Source organism: Eleutherodactylus coqui, chromosome 3, assembly GCF_035609145.1.
Source record: "Eleutherodactylus coqui strain aEleCoq1 chromosome 3, aEleCoq1.hap1, whole genome shotgun sequence".
NCBI lineage: Eukaryota > Metazoa > Chordata > Amphibia > Anura > Eleutherodactylidae > Eleutherodactylus > Eleutherodactylus coqui.
This window is the reverse complement of record NC_089839.1, coordinates 40,405,771-40,427,328: the sequence shown is the minus strand read 5'-3', so window position 1 is coordinate 40,427,328 and position 21,558 is coordinate 40,405,771. Positions and strand designations below refer to the sequence as shown.

The following is a 21,558-nucleotide window of genomic DNA, read 5'->3' as shown; positions in this document are numbered from 1 at the left end:
ATTCACATCTCTACTGCTCGGTGTCCTATAATAATGATGTTATTAATTGTCTCTATGTTACAGAGAGTTAGGGAGCAGAATCTGTTGTTTTTATATAGAAGATATAATATTAGTTTCCCAACAGTTCACATAGAACTGAAAATTAGAGATAAAGCCTGCAGAAGAGAAAACTGGTCTTAAATGCAGGATACAAGTCATATAATGGTGTTATTCCTTATTTAGATACACATGGCGGCTGAAGCTAAAAAATGCAAGTATGACTTATTTATTCCATTATTTAATCTTTTTGCTTTAGTGAAGTTGGACCAATATCGTACACATTTGGTGAAATATATAATAGTCGGTTAGTTGTAGCACAATTATCCCTGAAATATCTATCTAAATTAAATGAACCCGTCACACAGCAGATTTAAGTAGAAAAAAATTAGATGGGATTGAAGTCTCCATCTAGTGGACAAATGCCATATTATACTAGTGTAGCTTCCAGTACACTGAGAAAAATGTTTTTGCTTTTTCTTTATTTTAAATTAATTATACATACAGTACAAATGACAACCTCACGGTACATTACTCTTGGCTATTTACTTATCCTTTATCATCTTTTATCCCCTTCTTTACTAAATTCTTTTTAACAGAAATGCAAATATTACTGCTTGTAGAATATACTTGGAATAGAGAGCCCATAGAGTACAGAGAGTGAAGGGTGGACGACTTACGCCATGTGCTGACTCTATTTACTACTAGAGGCACAAATAAGACAGACCGGCAGTAAATAGTGCTTCTCATCTCAGGAAGTGAGAAAACATGAGCTAGCATATACTGTGGAGTCGCTATTGTCTGCTTACCATCAATCATGTCGCCTACATGTTATAGAGGTAGCCCATATGTCTTCTATCAGTCCTTAGAGAGCTCTAGTTGGTCCCATGCCCTTGGCTATTGGATGACAACAACCTATGCAATGTTACCCTCCACAGATGAGCTACATAGTTATGGTCCATTTAGACACAATGATTCTCGCTTAAAGGCCACTCAAAAGACATCTGTTGAGTAATAATCGTTGTGTGCAAGATGATCGCTCGATATTCACTTAAACGGCAGTTTGAGTGACAGTTTTGAGCGGTCACTTTGCATAAGTGTGTAAATGAAGGCTCACGCTGTATGCAGAAGACAAGTGGGGCCGCTATCTTCTGCATACAGCTGTTGTCTTCTCGGAGAGCACAGCTGGTATACAGCTGAGCACTCCGAGCAGGGGATGCAGAAGGCAAGTAGGGCTGCTTGTCTTCTGTATACAGCTGTTGTCTTCTCGGAGCGCACAGCTGAGCGCCCAGAGTGGGGTATACAGAACACAGCTGCAGCGCTGTCTTCTGCATACTCCTGCTGTGTTCACGCAGAGCACAGCTGGTATACAGCTGAGCGCTCCGTGCAGGGTATGCAGAACACAACTGGAGCGCTAGTCTTTTACATACTCCGGCTGTGTTCTCCGAGCGGGATACCAGTTGAAACAATAATATCACTGAGAACTCAGCACGGCACTGATAAGGCTGATCGTTCTCTTTCAGCTTGCTGAAAGAGAATGATGAACGACTCGTTAACAAAAACTGCACAATGTCAGTGCAGTTAGACCCAACGATTCTCGCTCAAAAGACGGCTTTGAGCGATTTTCTAAGCGAGAATCATTGGGTCAAAATGGGCCTTTAGCAAGCAAGGTAGGAAATGGCCTAAGGGTTATATAAAGAGTGGTTAAACAGAACTTCACACCAAACCCTAGTATTCTGGGTGGTAAAACTGGGCACCATATTGTGAGGATCACTCAGATCTTTGCTATGAGGGTCTTCTCTCTTCTGTGTCTATATCACTAGTGGTGGGAGAGAGGGTCAGCTGATATTATGTCCATTTCATAAACTCTGGTTTATAAGGTATATAGCAATAGCTTAATGCTATATAGTACTGAGGTAATAGCCGGGCTAATGAAGGTAGGTGTACGGTCCTTTAGTGCTATAAACTGAATGATCACTGCCTTAGGAATAGCTGGCGTAATCAGTAACGCGGGACTACGTGATGGTCATGTCACAATATGCTCTCAGATAATGGGCTGACCTCTTTTCACAGCAAAAGGACACATTTGGTACTCATGGGTAAACTTGAGTGACTTTGACGGCGGGCAGATTGCTGGTGTCTAGAGGTGCAGTCCCAGTATTTCTGAAACAGTCACTCATGTTGGCTGTTCCCAAACCACAGCATCAAGAGTGTACTATGACTGGTTGAGCCATGAACAGATATCTGACAGAAAATCATATAGTGGCATGCCACATGTGGTAGATTCTAGAGGTGAGCATTGGATGGCACGACTGGTATCTCAGCAACAACACGCCATAGTGAACCCACTGACCCAGCAGTAGAGTAGTGGGGACAATAGACAAATTTCCACAATGACCAAGTGGTGTACTTTGTGTCAACTGGGGCTCAATAGCCAAAAACTGTCAAAGGTGCCATTGTTGAACTAGCATCAACGCAAACAACACCTTGTATGGATCCAGGAAAGACATCAATGGACTTTGGATATAAGGTCATTTGGAGTCATAAGTTCTGTTTCCTGCTGAACCATACAGATGTCTGGGTCCACATCTGGTGTAAACATGAAGTCGTAATCCCTGAATGCACTTCAGGGGTTGGGGTTGCACAAGCCGGTGGTGGTGTCATAGTTTGGGGAACGTTTTCTAGGCATGGCACAGGACTGCTGGTCATCAAACGAAAATTCTTGAATGGTGAATGCTGCAGGGACCATGTGCATCAATATCTTCAGGAAATCTTCCTCAACCACAGTGCCATCTTTCAATGGAACAATGCTCCGTGTTATCGAGCTCGGATCACTAGGTAGTCATTGAAGGAGCATGACATTTAATTCTCCACACATCTTTGATCCCCAAACTCACAAGACTGTAACTCCCTTAAACATGTTTGGGATATGCTGGAAAGGGCTGCATTATCTTCTCCAAGTTATCTGCAAAATCTTCACCAACTGTCGGAGCTGCTGCAGCGGGCATGGGTTGAGTTGAGTATGGAGGATGTTTGCTACCATGCGAAATCTGTTCCCCAATGTCTGAAAGCTGTAATCACCCAAAGGCGTAGATCGACTTCTTATTAAGTAGGTGTTCGTAATGCAGTGACCGTTCAGTGTATAGGTGTCAGGGGACTGGGGGCCTGGACACTGGAAGTCCCTGCCACTGCCCGCAACCCTGTCCCTACCTACTTGCCCCCCTGGCTAGGCCCCAGGGCGACAACTGGGCGATGTTCCCTGCACTCACTAGGGACGTGGGACAGAGGCACAGACAACACAGACACTGGAAACAAACAAACACTAAGGCAAGTCAGACTATCCGGGTTAGCAACAGGAAGGTACGCCGTACAAAAGGGTCAGGCAAGAGTCAAGTCCAATAAGCTGATGGTCAAAACCGGAGTTCAATACGGGAGACAAAAGCAAGATATGTGCGTGCAGCTGGAATACCAAACTAACACTGGCAAGGAGGGAGGCTCCCAGAGAAGTTTAAATGCTGTGGGACAGGGAGTCTGACAGCCGCAAAGACTCCCAGCAATGCTGGGGAACCCGCCCCCAGCCCTGCAGAACAGGCGGAGATCCAAGCGTGCCTGGCTGCCATGGTGCTGAGGACGTGGCGCGGAGCAGCACCCACCACGACCCAAGCAACCCAGTGTCGAGAAGGAGTACGGTGGCCGGGAAAGGTAATAAGGGCTGGGGCTCCCCTGCGCCACACAGCCCCAGCCTGAGTGACAGGACTAGCAATGTGGGCACAGTGAACCCACAAGCCGCCGGTCCTGACAATAGGTAATAATATTATACAATTATTATACGATTGCTGATAAAATGATTGTGTGACCACCGTGTTCTACTTTGTTTTAAGAAATTTACCGGCATGTCTCTTTAACATGAAAAACTGAATTTCCAGATGTATAATCCCCCCCACCCTCCGCCTCCTGACTGTAGGCCATCCAATTAACAGCAAATCCAATTTCTAAATGAGCACAACATTGGTAATTCCACTTTTTAATTATAGAAACTTCTCAGTATTTCTTTTCTTTCTCTTTGTGCTGTAGATTATTCAATAGAAAGTTGAAGATTTCTGACATTGATTTCTTTTAGCTCAGTGGACGCTTTTATAAATTAATGTAGTATTTTTTTAATTTTCTGGTATTAATTTAAAATTTTAGTTGTTTTAAAAAGTTATGATTTAATAAAGAAGTTCACAAAAATTCAGGAGAAGGCGGTCCTGATGGGAGGACACAACCTGGACTATCTGTTGGGTCACTATCTCCGTCCTTTATACCAAGAGGGTGTTTTCATACACATTGGAATATTCTGCAATACACTGTGGAATATTCCACTGTCAAAATCCGCACTAAAAAACACATGTCTAAGGGCCTGTTCACACGGGTGTGAAATTGACGCAGCTGTTGGCTGTGCAAAAAAATTGCAACTCTATCTATGGAAACATTGTCTGCACAGATGACTTTTCCACGCTGAAGTCCCAAGCTTCAGCCACGATCTTTCCACGCCGAACATGAGGGACTGAAAATATGTGCTGTTTGAGAGAGAGATGAGGGGACTCCCCGGGGCTTCCCTTCGTTGCCCGGGGGTTCCCTTCATTACTGAGGGCTCCCTTCATCTCAGCATGGCTGGAGGGGCTCCCATAGAGGGGAGATGAAGGGATTTTCCAGCAGCACAGCTGAAGAGGTTTCCCTGCAGTGGAGATGAAGGGATTCCCCAGCAGTGTGGCTGCTGCTGGCGGCCCCATTGAAGGTAATGGTCTGCACACACCCCTTAATTGTTTTTCAGGGAAGAGCTTTAAATATAAGCTCTTCCCTGAAAAACAACCATTTTAGTGTAAAATATATATATATTTATATATACTTACCTGTTTGCCGCTACCATGCCCCACGCGGGGATGAAAAACACATCAGCCACATGCGGCCGATGTTTTCTTCATTCCCGCCGGGAATAAAAAATTCCCTAGCACAGCTGTTACAGGTGACAGCTGCGGTAGAGGATCCAGCTGTCGGCACCCTGTAACTCTTTTTCAGGGAAGGGCTTTAAATATAAGCCCTTCCCTGAAAAACAAGGCAAACTAGTGTAAAAAAAAACACATACTCACCTTTCTTCAGCTGTCGGGGCTCAGCCACGTCCTCTCTGTGAATCCATTGAATGGCCGAAAGCTGCCTGTGATTGGCTGAGCACCTCATTAGCGGCTCTTTCAGAGCCGGGGAGAGGGGAGGGAGGACGCGGCTGAGCCCTGGCAGCTGAAGAAAGGTATGTTTTTTTGTTTGTTTTTTTACACCAGTTTGGCTTCTTTTTTATATTCTTCTTATATTTAAATCCCTTCCCTGAAAAACAATTACGGGGGTTCCAGCAGCTGGATCCTCTAACGCAGCTATCATCCGTGACAGAGGCGGTAGGGAATTCTTTATTCCCCGTGGGGATGAAGAAAACATTTGCCACATGTGGCAGATGTGTTCTTCATCCCCGCAGGGGACACGGCAGCGGCAGACAGGTATGTATATATATTTTACACTAAAAGGGATGATTTTTCAGGGAAGAGCTTATATTTAAAGCTCTTCCCTGAAAATCACTGCAAGGGTGTCGGCAGACCATTGCCTTCAATGGAGCCCCCAGCAGCAGCCACGGCTCTATTGAAGGCAATGCATGGACCTTCATATATGCGTGTTTCTTGCGTGTACAGGGGTGCGCACCTTTGTACGCAGTTATGTGCGCACACAGCCTAATTGCTGCTGGCTTTCCGGCAATGAAATGCCTGTAGAGATTAAACTGTATTTGAAGGTGCATTTAGTGTTTCCTAAGGCCTTCTCTACACAAGTGCTACTGCACATGTTTTTGCGCATAGAAAAATCAGCCAAGGGAACCGCGACCATTAAAACCCACAGGGTTCATTGGGCGCACTCACATTGGCTGATTTTCTGTGCAAATTTTCAGTGACAGTGAAAATATGCAACGTGCTGTATTTTTGGCCAAATTTGCACACAAGAGGCACCATAGGCTGTGCGCAAATGCGCCGTTGCCCCGACCTAAATTGTGCTATTCACAGCCCAATTTTGAGGTTTTAATTAATAACACCGGCAACTAATTAGGCTAGTCCTCCTACTGGCCCGCCTACTCATCAGAATGCCCCACCTGTTCACGCATAGTCAGCAATGGGGCAAAGACCAGTAAGAAGCGTGGATCTGCTCGGGATAGGGCTCCTTTCAGAGCGCAATCTCGTCCTCCTCTGGCGAGCGTGATTACGCCTACGCTCATGTGAAGCGAACGAGAGCAAGTGGTGCCTGACATTCTTGGCGCCGACTTGCATGGCACAGCACATGGATACTCCATCTATGTGCTGTGCGGTAGACCGGACATCTGCATGTTCTATTCTCATTCGACGCTCACATAACAGTAGAACATGTCACGATTTTTTTCTCCTGCGTGCTAAAAATCGCCCATGTAAATACAGCCGCTGCAGATAATGGGTTGTATTTTTATGCAAGTTTTCTGCATCTCTCGGCGCCCCCTAAAACAGACACGTCCTCTTTAATACATTCTGTAAAATACCTTCCAGTTAAAAGCCATTCCCCCCCCCCCCCACCGCATTCCTTCTCTTCTAAACTCCATTACTTACTTCTGTGCCAGTTATGCCATTTCCCTGTAATGTGAAGTAGTTATCACAAGTGAGATTTAGCTCCATTTCATATTTACCTAAATTGCATTTAAATTGCTTAAAATCCTTGAAACAAAATTGAAGACAGAGCGCTGCCGAGGAAATGAAGGAAAAGGCTTCTCCGGGAAACTATTTCTAGGGCATTTCAGGAGAATTCAAGTAAAAGGTGAAAAGGTTCCCTTCAAATTTGCAACTTTAAAATGGCATCTGAACATTACCATAACCAGGAGACTCCGTAATGATCAGACGCATATGGGGGACCTACATCTGCCAGTAGGTATTCACTGCATCAGAAAAATGTGAAGAACTTCTTAATATACATCGAATGGCCATTTTATTAGAGACCCCGGCCCTTTAACGATTCCTTGCATGGAAATTAGACCCCGGAGTGCAGCATAAAATCATATGGCAAGTTTCAATGTGAATCCACATTAGGATGGGGAAATACAGCAACTGCAACTAGAGATGGTCATAGCAGAGATGAAGTCGGAGTTCATGCCACCCTAGGCATTTTTACTGCCCACCCCCCTATTGGTGAGTCGTCCATGCACTTTCTACATACAATTTCTATCGTGTCAAGTCCTATCTTTTGACGGCAAAACACCAGCAGCTCCATAGACTCCTATGGGAGCCGGCCGGCAAAGGGGAGAGTTTAGCAGTGAGGAGCACTGCTAAACAATGATAGGTGCTCTCCACTGCTAAATTGATGGCGGGGAGGGAGTTTAGCAGCGGCAAGAGCTACTAAACAATGACAAGTGCCTCTAGCGAGGGGGATGCGACAATAGTGCACTGCAGGACGCTACAGCCTGCCGTGTACAATCGCAAAAGTCCCGTCGATTCATTGTTCACGCGATTTTAAGCTTTGATAACCACAATTTTTTAGCGCAGCTATAAGAGCGCTAAAATGACGCCCATGTGAACGAGGCCTCATGTGTTATGCAGCAGTTCTGGCATGAGTGCCTATGCACCCCCCTCCGGGAATGTGCAGCGAATTAAGCCAAGATCCCCTCCTGTCCTAGAAATGCGCAGAGACTGAGACTGGCCGTCCGTGTCCTTCCAGAGAAAAGCCGATTCTGCTCCACCAATCACCACTCACATTGAAGAGGCAAGGGAGAAGCTTTGGTCGATTTTGTCCCTCTCGCTCTACTATCTAGCATGCTGTCTATGTGCTCTGATTATTCACTCCGCTAAATAAACAGCAGTTTAGATATATAGTCCAGCAGCAGGCAGAGAAAGGGATTTGTAAAAAAGAACATTCCTTTCCCTGTAGGCTAATGCCCCCCCCTGCAAAGAGCTGTTCTAGGCACTGGCCTTCCAGTTCCTATTTGCAAATACAAGCCTAGGCTATTGGTACCAGACCAGTTGAGCCCAATATGTCAAAAACTGCCTGCCCTGTGGGGTTTTCTCGTGCATCTGTGTCAAGAATATATTGATAATAGTGTGATCAAGGAAGAACATCCAGTGAAAGGGGATCCTGTGGGCTTAACACATCACCAACACAAGGGGTCAGAGAAAAGGATGTCAAGAATCTTTCAAGGAAAGATGTCAAGGAAATTGCAAAACAATGTTGGTGCTCCATAAAACTCTCCATACGTTAGCACGGATGGGCTATAACAGCAGACGACCGGTTCTAGCGCCATTGCTGTGCAAGAGAAACAGATAGGCAAGACTGTAGGGGGCAAAAGAGCGCAAGAATTCGATGACCAAGCAGCAAAAAAAAAAAATTGCCTGATCAGATGAATCCAGATCTCTGTTGCTGATGGGAAATCAGAGTTTGGCACAAGCAGCATGAATCGATGACCCCTTCCTGTCAGCTGGTTAGAACACGCCAGCACCTCCAACTAAGTTGGGACAACTACAAGAAGCTTCCAGTCCGCAGGGGCCGATATTCCTGCAGAACGATTTCATTGTTCATGACGCAAGAAATTGCTGAAGGACAAAAGAGGTTCAGTGCGCTACTAGATGCGGGTCTCTAATAAAGTGGCCATTTAGTGTATATCTATAATTACTAAATAATTAGTAAAAAACACACATAAAAAACATTCATGTGACTCTACATCCAAAGGGAATATACATATATATATATATATAGTAAATGTGCACTTACTTTTGAGATCAAGGTTCCTGGCTCCCGCCGTGCTCTGCGTAGTGATTTTTGTGTCTATCTTCACTGTATGAAGATTGCTCGTGTCTCTGGAGATCATTACATTGTGCCATTGATGGTCATTTAAGGGTTTGTTAGAGCTGCCTTTAATTAGGTTGGCACCATTGCCGAGATCAAAAACATAATGCAAATATCTGAAAGGCAAAAATACATCATATAATATAATGTACTCTATCAGCATAATACTAGAAATTACCATTATAGTAACTTTCACAATAAAGTTTATGGTCGTAGAACTGATATAAATTATGTTATAATGCACGTCAAATAAATTGGGCGATAATAAATCTCAATTTCTGCTGTTTTCATTGTAATAATGCGAATGCTCCCCGCTGTACTCCAGCGAGAAATGTCCAGACAGTGCTCTGAGGACCTCTGGTGGTCAACTACAGGAATACCGCATCATCTTTCATTTTATTATGGCTATACAGCAGTAGAGTTTTAACCCCTTCCTGCTGCAGATATTTTTCATTTTTTCTTCCCCGCTTCCGCAGTTTTTTAAATTTTTACATAATTATAGGTGTAGGATGGCTTATTTTTGGCAGAATGAGTTTTTTTTTAATTGATACCATTTAATGTACCTATATAATGTGTTAAGAAACTTCCAAAAAATTATTTGTGGATGGAATGGAAAAAAAAGCCTTTCCGCCACTGTATTTTTCAAGCTTCAAAGGGGTTTTCAGGATAGGTCATCAATAGTTAATTGCCGGGAACCCACCAATTGGATTCCCAGCGGTTATCATAGAGGGTTTTACTCCCATTGAAATCAATGTGAGTACTGCTTCCTATTACCCTTAAGTGTCTACCCTCAGTGTCGGAGCCAGAAGTCCTAGAAGTGTAATAGGAGGCTATAGCTTCTAGTGATTTCAGCAGGAGTGAAGCCGTCTATGATGCTTTAGCCTCTGACTCTGATGACCACATCGGGCCCCACTGCCCTAACAGCAGACCGGACATTCAAATGGAGATCCCGAATGACACGTCACTAGCGATCAATTATTGATGAGCCTATCCAAAAACTATTTGATGTCCTAGAAGATGGGTCATCAGTAGAATTTTCCCCAAAACAACCGTTAACATGGGGTAGAATGACATATTTATGTTAACTTCTTCTTCATTTTTCTATCCCCCTTTTCAATAAATCATAACTTTTTCTTTTTCTGGTGATATAGCTATATGAGAGCTTGTCTTTGCAGGATAACTTGCATTTTTCAATGGTACCATTTAACAAGCCCAAAAATAGAATGGAAGACTTATAAAATTCTAAGTGATGTGAAAATTTAAAAAAAAAAAAAAAGTTAATTTGCCATTGGGAAGGGGGTTTCCTCTTATGGGACTCATGGTGCAGAAAAGATGGAATATAATCTTTAGGTCTCCGTATACAAAGTGGCAGCACATATGGTGCAGTGTAAAATCGCCGATTCTTTATTGGCTCCATGCAGAGAAAAGACAACGTTTCAACCCTATCGGGTCTTTGACAAAGACCCGATAGGGTTGAAACGTTGTCTTTTCTCTGCATGCAGCCAATAAAGAATTAGTGATTTTACACTGCAGCATATATGCTGCCACTTTGTATATGGATACCTGGGACTTTATTTGAGCTTGGGTTCATAGCTTACAGTGTGGCATTTGCATTTGTTCACCTCCCCTTGTTGGGTTGAGTGATACGTCTTGAATGCTGCTGGACTCTTATTTCTCTGATGGCATATAATCTTTATTCTGTGGGCCAATACAATTATGATCATACCAAATTTGTATAGTCCTTTAAGGTTTCAATATCTAAAATAAAAAATTACTATGAAAAAATGCCTTTAGGCTACCTATAAATAGGCGATCGTGATATTGGGCCTTGATCATGCCCATGCGAGGCGCTTTGCTAGCAAAACCTCCTCCCATCCCTTCTGTGAAGCAGCGATTGTCTGTTGCAGCTCCCAGCCACGCTAAAGGATTGGAAAGTGTTCTACTGCCTCATTGAAAACAATGGACAATGCGTTCCGTGAAATGCGAAAAGATAGGACACCGCTCATGTATATGACTCCATTCGTAAAACGGCTTTTTGATCTCTAATGTTTTTTGGGGGCGACAGAGCAACCAAAAAAGTGCAATTCTGGCATTGAACTTTTTCTTTTCTGACAGTGCTCACTGTGAGGGATACATGATATGTAGAGATGAGCGAGCATACTCGTCCGAGCTTGATGCTCGTTCGAGTATTAGGGTGCTCAAGATGCTCGTTACTCAAGACGAGCACCACACGGTACTCGTCTCGATTAAACGAGCACTGACCATTGAATTCAATGGAGCCAGCAATACAGCCGGCTCCATTGAAAGCAATGGGCTGCCGGCGAGCGCGGGATGAATTGTCGGGAAGGGCTTAAATATATAAGCCCTTCCCTGCAATTCATCCAGAAATGTGTAAAAACAAACAAAAAAATATATACTCACCCGGTCGCGGCAGATGGAGTTCAGCCGCAGCCGGCAGCAGTTCTCCTGAACTGCTCTGTGTAGTATTCAGCAGCCGGGGATTTAAAATCCCCGCCTGTTGAATGAGCTGCCTCTGATTGCTCACAGCCTGACCAATCAGAGGCAGCTCTCACTCACACCCATTCATGAATTCATGAATGACAGCTGAGAGCTGCCCCTGATTGGTCCCTGCGCTGAGCCAATCAGAGGCAGCACTCACTCACCCATTCATGAATTCATGAATGGGTGTGAGTGAGAGCTGCCTCTGATTGGTCAGGCTGTGACCAATCAGAGGCAGCTCATTCAGCAGGCAGGGATTTTAAATTCCCGGCTGCTGAATACTACACAGAGCAGTTCAGGAGAACTGCCGCCGGCCGCGGCTGAACTCCGTCTGCCGTGACCGGGTGAGTATATATATATTTTTTGTTTTTACACATTTCTGGATGAATTTCAGGGAAGGGCTTATATATTTAAGCCCTTCCCGACAATTCATCCCGCACTCGCCGGCAGCCCATTGCTTTCAATGGAGCTGGCTGTGTTGCCGGCTCCATTGAATTCAATGGGCTAACATCGTTCTTCTCTGCCACAGCTGTTACAGCTGTGGCAGAGGAGAACGATCTTTATGCTGACAGTGCAGGGGGGGGGTCTCACTCTTGCCGTTATTGTGGCTGCATAGTGGGACCTGGGAACCTGAAATGCAGCCCAGCATGTAGCCCCTCGCCTGCCCTATCCGTTTCTGTGTCGTTCCCATCACTTTCTTTAATTTCCCAGATTTTCACAAATGAAAACCTTAGCGAGCATCGGCAATATACAAAAATGCTCGGGTCGCCCATTGACTTCAATGGGGTTCGTTACTCGAAACGAACCCTCGAGCATCGCGGGAAGTTCGGCTCGAGTAACGAGCACCCGAGCATTTTGGTGCTCGCTCATCTCTAATGATATGCTATTTTAGTAAACTGAGCATTCAAAAAAAAAATTCATATGCGACAAAAGGGAAAAGGGCTTTTTTAAACTTTTAATTTTGTTTTTAATCATAATTTTAAAAAATCTTTATTTCACTTATTTATTTAGTAAGGCACTTGGACTTGTGATTGTTTGATTGCTTGTATGATATACTACAATAATTTGGTATTACATTATGTTGTATTTTGACTGAAAAATATTCATGACAGCCTGCTTGAATATCAATGGGAACATGGCCTGCAATGCCAATTCTGGCCACTATACTGAAAATGTAGCTGTCTGCTTCCTGAAGATACAGAAATCAGTACATGAGTGAAATGCTGATCAGCAGGGGTCCTAGGCCAAAAACACTCCAATCTACTATCGAAGACTTATCCTAAGGAAAGGCCATCAATAGTTTACAACCAGAAAACACCTTTAAATGGTTATTACCAGCTGCTATGGCTGTGTGTCAAAGACCGGAGATGGGTTAGAGTGGTTTTAGATAGAACAACTGTTGGGTGCTTGATGATTGACAGCCAATTTATAATGAGTGAGAGGTCGCTCACTTCTCGTTCCGCATCAGTGAGCTGAAACAGAATGACTAGTGACTACTGAGTCGCTTAGTACCCGGTCAGTACTTTTTTTATGCGATTCAAAAAAATAACCCAATATTTTAACAGTTTAGACTTTTTTGAATGCAAAGATACCAATTATGTTTATTTTTTAAGTAACAAATTGGAAATTTTTCTTTTTACTTTTAATATATATTTTTATAATACCACTGGGGGACTTGAACATGCGATTGTTTGCATAATACTTTACAATACTTCATTGCAGTGTATTATGCTGGTGCCATTGTTCTATTACGTCCAAGTACTAATGTGGCAGACTTGGGGGTTTTTAATAGCTGTTTGCCATGAAAACTTCTCAAAACCCTACAGGTGTCTTACTGGGTGACAGTTGGAGCCACTCAGATGTTGCAATCACTAGGATTACCAGTACTCTGATCCTGGATATTGTAGGTGGTTGTCAGATATATAATACAGCTGACAGCCACTACCTATGAATGCAGGTTAACCTCTGGGTACTTTCCATACTCTCCCTTCTGACTTCTAGATAGATAGATATGAGATAGATAGATAGATAGATAGATAGATAGATAGATAGATAGATAGATAGATAGATAGATAGATAGATAGATAGATAGATAGATAGATAGATGGATATATATGAGGGATGGATAGACTGATGTGAGATAAATAGATAGATGTGAGATAGATAGATATGAGAGAGAGGTAAATAGATATTAGATAGATAGATAGACATATAGATATGAGATAGATAGATAGATATGAGATAGATAGAAAAAAAAAGAAAGAAAGAAAGATGATAGGAAGATATGAGATAGAAAGATAGATAGATATGAGATAGATGGATAGATATATATGAGGGATGGATAGACTGATGTGAGATAAATAGATAGATGTGAGATAGATAGATATGAGAGAGAGATAAATAGATATTAGATAGATAGATATTAGATAAATAGATATTAGATAGATATGATATAGATAGATAGATAAATAGATATATGTAACATATATAGGTATGAGATAGATAGATAGATAGATAGATAGATAGATAGATAGATAGATATGGGATAAATAGATAGATATGAGATAGATAGATAGATATGAGATAGATAGATGGATAGATAGATATGAGATAGATAGATAGATATGAGATAGATATGGGAAAGATAGATAGATAGATAGATAGATAGATAGATAGATAGATAGATAGATATGAGATAGATAGATAGATAGATAGATAGATAGATAGATAGATAGATAGATAGATAGATATGAGATAGATAGATAGATGGATAGATAGATAGATATGAGATAGATAGATAGATAGATATGAGGGATGGATAGACTGATGTGAGATAAATAGATAGATGTGAGATAGATAGATATGAGAGAGAGAGATAAATAGATATTAGATAGATATGATATAGATAGATAGATAGATAGATAGATAGATAGATAGATAAATAGATATATGTAACATATATAGGTATGAGATAGATAGATAGATAGATAGATAGATAGATATGAGATAAATAGATAGATATGAGATAGATAGATATGAGATAGATAGATAGATATGAGATAGATAGATGGATAGATAGATATGAGATAGATAGATAGATAGATATGAGATAGATAGATAGATAGATAGATATGAGATAGATGGAGAGATAGATAGGAGATAGATATGGGATAGATAGATAGATAGATAGATAGATAGATAGATAGATAGATAGATAGATAGATAGATAGATATGAGATAGATGGAGAGATATGGGATAGATAGATAGATAGATAGATAGATAGATAGAGTGATACAGCCAGTAGGGATACCTAGTGATAGTTTTATATAGCCCCGTTTCCCATGGGTAGATGATGAAGGCCCTTGGGAACGTTGGCTCATTCATACTACAATACTGGTAAGACAGTTCTTGCTTACATGAGTGCTTTTTGATCCAGCAACAATATAGCGATTTCCCAACCACTGCCATCTACATTAATCATATTATAGTGGCTCATCTGCTGGTATAACTGATGTTGTTTTCATTCATGTTGGTACTGGCTAGTACTGATTTCTGCAATGCTGTTTACATAGCATGGTTATTTACCGGTATCTTGTATATGGTTTTAATATGGTGTATTAACCCTATCATGTTGTTCCACCCGTTATTTTAAAGGGAATTTTGGGGCTTCTAAATATCTTAGCGGCACCTTGGAGTCAGAGCAGCCGCTTCCGGACACTTTCTCTCTTTTTTTTTGCAATGGTATAAACAGGGGCTTGCTTAATAATTTTAATGACCCAACAGCTCGCCCCTCACCTATGACATCACCGACACCGGCCAGCAGTAATACCTCATCACACCTTGTTGGAATGCAGCAGGATAGCCCTAGAAGTTTTCAATAATTGAATCACACATTCCTGTTCACTTTTCGCGCAAAAATGTGCCACTTTTTTCGATTTCCTACCCCTCTCTGTATTTTTGAGAAAGTGCACGGGACTTATTGAGAGGGCCGTGGCCTCCACTGACCTGACAGCATTACTTTTATTTATGCCAAAATATGGTGTAAATTATAGTTGGCATAGATTAGATTTTCTGGTGTGCGCACTGCTAAAAAATGTGCCATATACGTAAAGGGGCGTGCACTTCTTGATGCCTGTCTTAAGAAATCTGGGCCAAGGAATATTAAAAAGTTGCAAACTTCTGTTATATGGTTGTTAAAGGGGTTTTGTGCCCGCCGGCTTCATTCCTATTGATGTTATCGGCCCTCTGCAATGTAATTGTGGAGGGCTGATAAGTTGCCATGGCAACAAGAAGCCAGATACTGGTGCCCCAGCATGCCATTGCTTATGATCACAATTGTAAGCAATAAGGCATTGCAGCACAGACGTCTTGCAATGCATTATCATAAAGATCATAGCTGTTGTGGTTCAAGTCCCCTACAGGGACCTAAAAAATGTACAAAAAATAAAATTAGTGTTAAAAGCGCTTGGTCATTCATTGAATTCAATAAAAAAGCAATGGGAGAACATCGCGATCCTCTGCCACAGCTGTGACAGCTATGGCAGGGGATTTCTTCAGCCTCGCGACGAGTCCCCTTGTCACTGAACACTGTGACAGTGCTGTTACAGTGTTCAGTGACAAGGGGACTCCTCGCGGAGATGAAGAAATCCTCTGCTTCAGCTGAAAGCAATGCTGCACAGACCTACATTCACGCGTGTTTGTGCACGTACGTGGGTGCGCAGTTTTGTGCGCAAATTTTACCAATAATAACTACAGCTTTTCACGCACAGAACAAACCCTCACCGAGCCCTGTCTATGGAAAGATGCAATAGTTGTCAGACTTTGAATGCAGTACCATAGTATCGCATTATAGCTAGAGATGAGCGAGCACCAAAATGCTCAGGTGCTCGTTACTCGGGACGAAATTTTCGCGATGCTCGAGGGTTCGTTTCGAGTAACGAACCCCATTGAAGTCAGTGGGCGACTCGAGCATTTTTGTATATCGCCGATGCTCGCTAAGGTTTCCATTTGTGAAAATCGGGGCAATTCAAGAAAGTGATGGGAACGACACAGCAACGGATAGGACAGGCGAGGGGCTACATGTTGGGCTGCATCTCAAGTTTCCAGGTCCCACTATTAAGCCACAATAGCGGCAAGAGTGCCCCCCCCCCACCAACAACTTTTACTTCTAAAAAGACCTCATTAGCATGGCATACCTTAGCTAAGCACCACACTACCTCCAACAAAGCACAATCACTGACTGCATGACACTCCGCTGCCACTTCTCCTGGGTTACATGCTGCCCAACCCCCCCCCCCCCCCCCGCACGACCCAGTGTCCACAGCGCACACCAAATTGTCCCTGCGCAGCCTTCAGCTGCACTCATGCCACGCCACACTCATGTCTATTTATAAGTGCGTCTGCCATGAGGAGGAACCGCAGGCACACACTGCAGAGGGTTGGCACGGCTAGGCAGCGACCCTCTTTAAAAGGGGCGGGGCGATAGCCCACAATGCTGTACAGAAGCAATGAGAAATATAATCCTGTGCCACCGCCATCAAGAGCTGCACACGTGGGTATAGCAATGGGGAACCTATGTGCCACACACTATTCATTCTGTCAAGGTGTCTGCATGCCCCAGTCAGACTGCGGTTTTTTATAAATAGTCACAGGCAGGTACAACTCCGCAATGGGAATTCTGTGTGCACCCACATCATGGGTGGCTCCCTGGAACCCACCGGCTGTACATTAATGTATCCCATTGCAGTGCCCATCACAGCTGAGGTAATGTCATGTTGAATGCAAGTGGGCTTTGGCCCACACTGCATGCCCCAGTCAGACTGGGGTTCTTTAGAAGTGGGCACATGCAGTTACAACTCCGTGTGGACCCACGGCATGGGTGGCTCCCTGGAACCCACCGGCGGTACATAAATATATCCCATTGCAGTGCCCAACACAGCTGATGTAACGTCAGCTGTAATGCAGGTGGGCTAAAAATTAATTGGATTACACTGTAGGCGAGGGCCGCCAAAAATTGGTGTACCAACAGTACTAATGTACCTCTGAAAAATTGCCCACACCCAACCAAGAGGGCAGGTGAAACCCATTAATCGCTTTGGTTAATGTGGCTTAATTGGTAACTAGGCCTGGAGGCAGCCCAGTTAAAATAAAAATTGGTTCAGGTGAAAGTTTCAATGCTTTAATGAGCATTGAAACGTATAAAAATTGTTTACAAAAATTATATGACTGAGCCTTGTGGGCCCAAGAAAAATTGCCCGTTCGGCGTGATTATGTGAGGTTTCAGGAGGAGGAGCAGGAGGAGGAGGAATATTATACACAGATTGATGAAGCAAAAATGTCCCCGTTTTTGATGGTGATAGAGAACGATGCTTCCATCCGCGGGTGCAGCCTACGTATTGCTTAGGTATCGCTGCTGTCCGCTGGTGGAGAAGAGAAGTCTGGGGAAATCCAGGCTTTGTTCATCTTGATGAGTGTAAGCCTGTCGGCACTGTCGGTTGACAGGTGGGTACGCTTATCCGTGATGATTCCCCCAGCCGCACTAAACACCCTCTCTGACAAGACGCTAGCCGCAGGACAAGCAAGCAACTCCAGGGCATACAGCGCGAGTTCAGGCCACGTGTCCAGCTTCGACACCCAGTAGTTGTAGGGGGCAGAGGCGTCACTGAGGACGGTCGTGCGATCGGCTACGTACTCCCTCACCATCCTTTTACAGTGCTCCCGCCAACTCAGCCTTGACTGGGGACCGGTGACACAGTCTTGCTGGGGAGCCAGAAAGCTGGCAAAGGCCTTGGAGAATGTTCCCCTGCCTGCGCTGTACATGCTGCCTGATCTCTGCGCCTCCCCTGCTACCTGGCCCTCGGAACTGCGCCTTCTGCCACTAGCGCTGTCGGATGGGAAGTTTACCATCAGTTTGTCCACCAGCGCCCTGTGGTATAGCATCATTCTGGAACCCCTTTCCTCTTCGGGAATGAGAGTGGAAAGGTTCTCCTTATACCGTGGGTCGAGCAGTGTGTACACCCAGTAATCCGTAGTGGCCAGAATGCGTGTAACGCGAGGGTCACGAGAAAGGCATCCTAACATGAAGTGAGCCATGTGTGCCAGGGTACCTGTACGCAACACATGGCTGTCCTCACTAGGAAGATCACTTTCAGGATCTTCCTCCTCCTCCTCCTCTGGCCATACACGCTGAAAGGATGACAGGCAAACAGCATGTGTACCCTCAGCAGTGGGCCAAGCTGTCTCTTCCCCCTTCTCCTCATGCTCCTCCCCCTCCTCCTCCTCCTCAACGCGCTGAGATATAGACATGAGGGTGCTCTGATTATCCAGCGACATACTGCCTTCCCACGCCTCCGTTTCTGAGTGCAAAGCGTCTGCCTTTATGCTTTGCAGGGAACTTCTCAAGAGGCATAGCAGAGGAATGGTGACGCTAATGATTGCAGCATCCCCGCTCACCATCTGGGTAGACTCCTCAAAGTTTCCAAGGACCTGGCACCAACCCCGCCCACTCTTCTGTAAAGAATTGAGGAGGCTGACTCCCACTACGCCGCCCATGTTGGAGTTGGTATTCCACAATAGCTCTACGCTGCTCATAGAGCCTGGCCAACATGTGGAGCGTAGAGTTCTACCGTGTGGGCACGTCGCACAGCAATCGGTGCACTGGCAGATTAAACCGATGTTGCAGGGTCCGCAGGGTGGCAGCGTCCGTCTTGGAGTTGCGGAAATGTGCGCTGACCCGGCGCACCTTTCCGAGCAGGTATGGCAAGTGTGGGTAGCTTTTCAGAAAGCGCTGAACCACCAAATTAAAGACATGGGCCAGGCATGGCACGTGCGTGACGCTGCCGAGCTGCAGAGCCTCCACAAGGTTACAGCCGTTGTCACACACGACCATGCCCGTTTGGAGGCTCAGCGGCTCAAGCCAGCGGTCGGTCTGCTCTGTCAGACCCTGCAGCAGTTCGTGGGCCATGTGCCTCTTCTCTCCTAAGCTGAGTAGTTTCAGCATGGCCTGCTGACGCTTGCCCACCGCTGTGCTGCCATGCTGCGCGACACCGACTGCTGGCGACGTGCTGCTGCTGACACATCTTGATTGCGAGACAGAGGTTGCGTAGGAGGAGGAGGAGGAGGAGGGTGGTTTAGTGGAGGAAGCATACACCGCTGCAGATACCACCACCGAGCTGGGGCCCGCAATTCTGGGGGTGGGTAGGAGGTGAGCGGTCCCAGGCTCTGACTCTGTCCCAGCCTCCACTAAATTCACCCAATGTGCCGTCAGGGAGATATAGTGGTCCTGCCCGCCTGTGCTTGTCCACGTGTCTGTTGTTAAGTGGACCTTGGCAGTAACCGCGTTGGTGAGGGCACGTACAATGTTGCGGGAGACGTGGTCGTGCAGGGCTGGGACGGCACATCGGGAAAAGTAGTGGCAACTGGGAACCGAGTAGCGCCGGGGCCGCCGCTGCCATCATGCTTTTGAAAGCCTCCGTTTCCACAAACCTATACGGCAGCATCTCCAGGCTGATCAATGTGGCAATGTGCACGTTTAACGCTTGAGCATGCAGGTGCGTGGCGGCGTACTTGCGCTTGCGCTCAAACAGTGGCGCTAGCGACGTCTGGACGCTGCGCTGAGAGACATTGCTGGATGGGGCCGAGGACAGCGGAGGTGAGGGTGTGGGTGCAGGCCAGGAGACGGTAGTGCCTGTGTCCTCAGAGGGGGGTTGGATCTCAGTGGCAGGTTGGGGCACAGGGGGAGAGGCAGTGGTGCAAACCGGAGGCGGTGAACGGCCTTCGTCCCACCTTGTGGGGTGCTTGGCCATCATATGCGTGTGCATGCTGGTGGTGGTGGCTCCCCAGCTGATCTTGGCACGACAAAGGTTGCACACCACTGTTCGTCGGTCGTCAGGCGTCTCTGTGAAAAACTGCCACACCGTAGAGCACCTTGACCTCTGCAGGGTGGCATGGCGCAAGGGGGCGCTTTGGGAAACAGTTGGTGGATTATTCGGTCTGGCCCTGCCTCTACCCCTGGCCACCGCACTGGCTCGGCCTGTGCCCACACCCTGACTTGGGCCTCCGCGTCCTCGCCCACGTCCACGTCCTCTAGGCCTACCCCTACCCCTCAGCATGGTGTTTTACCAGTAGTGCAGAAACAGAACACTGTAATTAAATGTGCCGCTTATTGGCCTGTGGTTGGAGGCTGACTTTGCTTACGGAACGCCAGGAAATAATTTTGCGCAAGCCTGCTGTAACACTTAGCTGGCTGCGTATGAATTAGGAGGACAACTACACCCAGCACAGACCCAGAACACTGAGGACAGTCAGAGGCAGCCCAAATAGATTTTTTTCCCCAAATGTTTTTGCAAAGGCCCACTGCCTATATTCAATAAATATGTCTTCTGTCCCTGCCTCACCACTACTGGCCCTGGAGTATGTAAAATAACTGCAGACTGTTGTACTGTGGACTGGAATACAGCGGTGATTTAACAGCCAACACAGAGCCAGGAAATAATTTTGCGCAAGCCTGCTGTAACACTTAGCTGGCTGCGTATGAATTAGGAGGACAACTACACCCAGCACAGACCCAGAACACTGAGGACAGTGTTTTTGGAAAGGCCCACTGCCTATATTCAATAAATATATGTCTTCTGTCCCTGCCTCACAATATATGTCTTCTGTCCCTGCCTCACAATATATGTCTTCTGTCCCTGCCTCACCACCACTTCTGGCCCTGGAGTATGTATAATTACTGCAGGGCGCAATGCTCTGCACGGCCGATATACAAAAAAAAAAAAAATGTGCAACACTGCAAAAAGCAGCCTCCACAGTACTGCACACGGTTAGATGTGGCCCTAAGAAGGACCGTTGGGGTTCTTGAAGCCAAAAATACTCCTAACACTCTCCCTATAGCAGCTCCGGCATCAACAGCACTTTCCCTCCTCTATGTCAGAACAAATCTGTGGCGAGCCGCGGGAGGGGCCGATTTTTATACTCGGGTGACACCTGATCTCGCCAGCCACTCACTGCAGGGGGGTGGTATAGGGCTTGAACGTCGCAGGGGGAAGTTGTAATGCCTTCCCTGTCTTTCTATTGGCCAGAAAAGCGCGCTAACGTCTCAGAGATGAAAGTGAAAGTAACTCGAACATCGCGTGGTACTCGTCACGAGTAACGAG

General features: G+C 45.2%; 1 protein-coding gene across 1 annotated transcript in view; it reads right to left on the bottom strand.

Moving 5' to 3' along the window:
- Nucleotides 1-21,558, bottom strand: part of NRXN1 (neurexin 1) — a 1,562,703-nt gene that overhangs the window by 724,233 nt on the left and 816,912 nt on the right. The window contains exon 15 of the mRNA XM_066595516.1: nt 8,830-9,020. Within this exon, the coding sequence (XP_066451613.1) occupies nt 8,830-9,020 (191 nt within the window). The remainder of the gene's footprint in view (nt 1-8,829; nt 9,021-21,558) is intronic.